The following is a 2,017-nucleotide window of genomic DNA, read 5'->3' on the forward strand; positions in this document are numbered from 1 at the left end:
CGCTCATCAGCGCGGCATTGCAAGGCCATGCAGCTGTGGCTACCACTTTGCTAGCGAGTGGTGCTTCTCCTGACTTGACGAATGGTGAGGGCTGGACTTCCCTTATGAGAGCCGCTGAGCGAGGACATCGTGGAGTGGTGAAGGAATTGGTACGACGCGGAGCCGATGTTGATTTCAAGCGACCAAACGGGTCGACAGCTCTGATTATTGCGTGTGAGCACGGTCAATTCGATGCTGTCGTGGAACTCGTGAATCGTGGAGCGTTGATTGAACTAGCCGACAAGGAAGGGTACACGCCTCTCATCACTGCTGCCCAACTGGGATACTCCGATATTGTCCAATTTTTAGTGAATCGAGGCGCCAACATGAATGCGCGTTTACCGAGTGGAGGAACAGCATTGATCACAGCCGCTTGGTATAAACGGTTGGCCGTTGTTCGAATTCTTGTTGATAATGGAGCGGATACCAGTATATGTGGAGACTTCCAGAATTGGTCACCGCTGACTGTGGCGTACTTCAGTGGCTACTTGGAACTTGTGCACCTCATTTATATGCAAACTTTGGAGAATGAAAATGTATCGCAGCCATCACCACCGGAAGCTCCGATTGTAGTCGCATCATGCAACAGTATTGCCACGAAGAGCCGAAATGGAGACACAGCTTTACGAATTGCGTGCGAACGTCGTGACCTCAAGGTAATTAAAACGCTCTTGCGTGATACCTACAACGATCTCAACTTACCAGGCGGGTATGGCGGATTCACGCCACTGATGACAGCTTCCGAAGACTGCAATCCGGATGTGGTGGCCATTCTCCTCGAAGCTGGAGCTAACATCAATTTGAAAAATGGAGATGGGTTTACAGCTTTAAGCATTGCTGCATATCGGGGGCATCTCCCAGTCGTTGAGATTCTTCTCGACAAGGGCGCAAGTGTGGATATGCTGAATACTGCAGGTTCGACACCCCTTTTGCTTGCTGCCTCCAATGGTCATGCAAATGTGGTGGACATTCTTTTGAAAGGCGGAGCTAACATCAATTTCCAAAATGGAGACGGGCATTCAGCTTTAAGTATTGCTGCTAATTTGGGGCATCTCGCAGTGGTTGAGATGCTTCTCCACAAGGGCGCGAGTGTGGATATGCTGGATACGGCAGGCTGGACGCCACTTATGGTTGCGGCCTTTAATGACCACGAGAATGTGGTGGGCATTCTTCTCAAAGCTGGGGCCACCGTTGATGCGCAACGTCCCAATGGGACCACCGCCCTTTGTATCGCTTCTGAGCGTGGTCATCTCTCCGTTGTTGAGATGCTTCTCGAGAAGGGTGCAAGTGTTGACATGGCGGATAAGAAGGACAACTCGCCCCTTGTGGCCGCTGCATGGCATGGTCATGCGAATGTGGTAGACACTTTTCTGAAAGCGAGGGTCAGTATTGACAACGGCGTTACAGATCAAAATAAAAGGAACACACCATTGATTCGTGCTGCTGGCAAAGGCCATGTGGGTGTAGTCGCCCTGCTTGTGAAGGAAGGGGCCAATATTAACGCTCAATCTCTACACGGGTCTTCTGCGTTGCTCGTAGCGTCGGAATATGGTTTCTTAGATACTGTGACGTTTCTTCTTGAGCATGGAGCGTCTATTGATGCGGTTGATAAAGACGGTGACAATGCCCTACTGTTGGCAGCACACTCAGGGCTCGATGGAGTGGTGAAAACTTTGATCGAAAAGGGATTATCAGTAGATTTTACCAACAATGAGGGCAAAAGTGCTCTACTGAATGCTGCGATGGAGGGACATGTTGGTGTGGTTTTGGTGCTTCTACATGCCGGAGCGAACATTGATCAACGAGGACCAAACGGAACAACTGCACTGCTTGGCGCTTGCAAGAATGGTCATCTCGAAGCTGTCAAGCTTTTAGTGAAGAATGGGGCTGCCACTGACCTTCAAGATGACGAAGGGAGGGACTGCATTGCTACTGCCCGTGTGCACAACCATGACGATGTGGTCAACTTCTTATCGAC

At 50.3% G+C, this 2,017-nt stretch overlaps 1 protein-coding gene across 1 annotated transcript; it reads left to right on the forward strand.

Moving 5' to 3' along the window:
• Nucleotides 1–104: 104 nt before the first annotated feature.
• On the forward strand, nt 105–1,914 carry PPTG_15265 (hypothetical protein; the record flags this gene model as incomplete). Its single annotated transcript, XM_008912317.1, has 2 exons — nt 105–1,793; nt 1,828–1,914. 2 exons carry the CDS (start codon nt 105–107, stop codon nt 1,912–1,914), a joined length of 1,776 nt encoding a protein of 591 aa, XP_008910565.1.
• Nucleotides 1,915–2,017: the final 103 nt, after the last annotated feature.

This window comes from Phytophthora parasitica (assembly GCF_000247585.1).
Source record: "Phytophthora parasitica INRA-310 unplaced genomic scaffold supercont2.46, whole genome shotgun sequence".
Classification (NCBI taxonomy): Eukaryota; Oomycota; class Peronosporomycetes; order Peronosporales; family Peronosporaceae; genus Phytophthora; species Phytophthora nicotianae.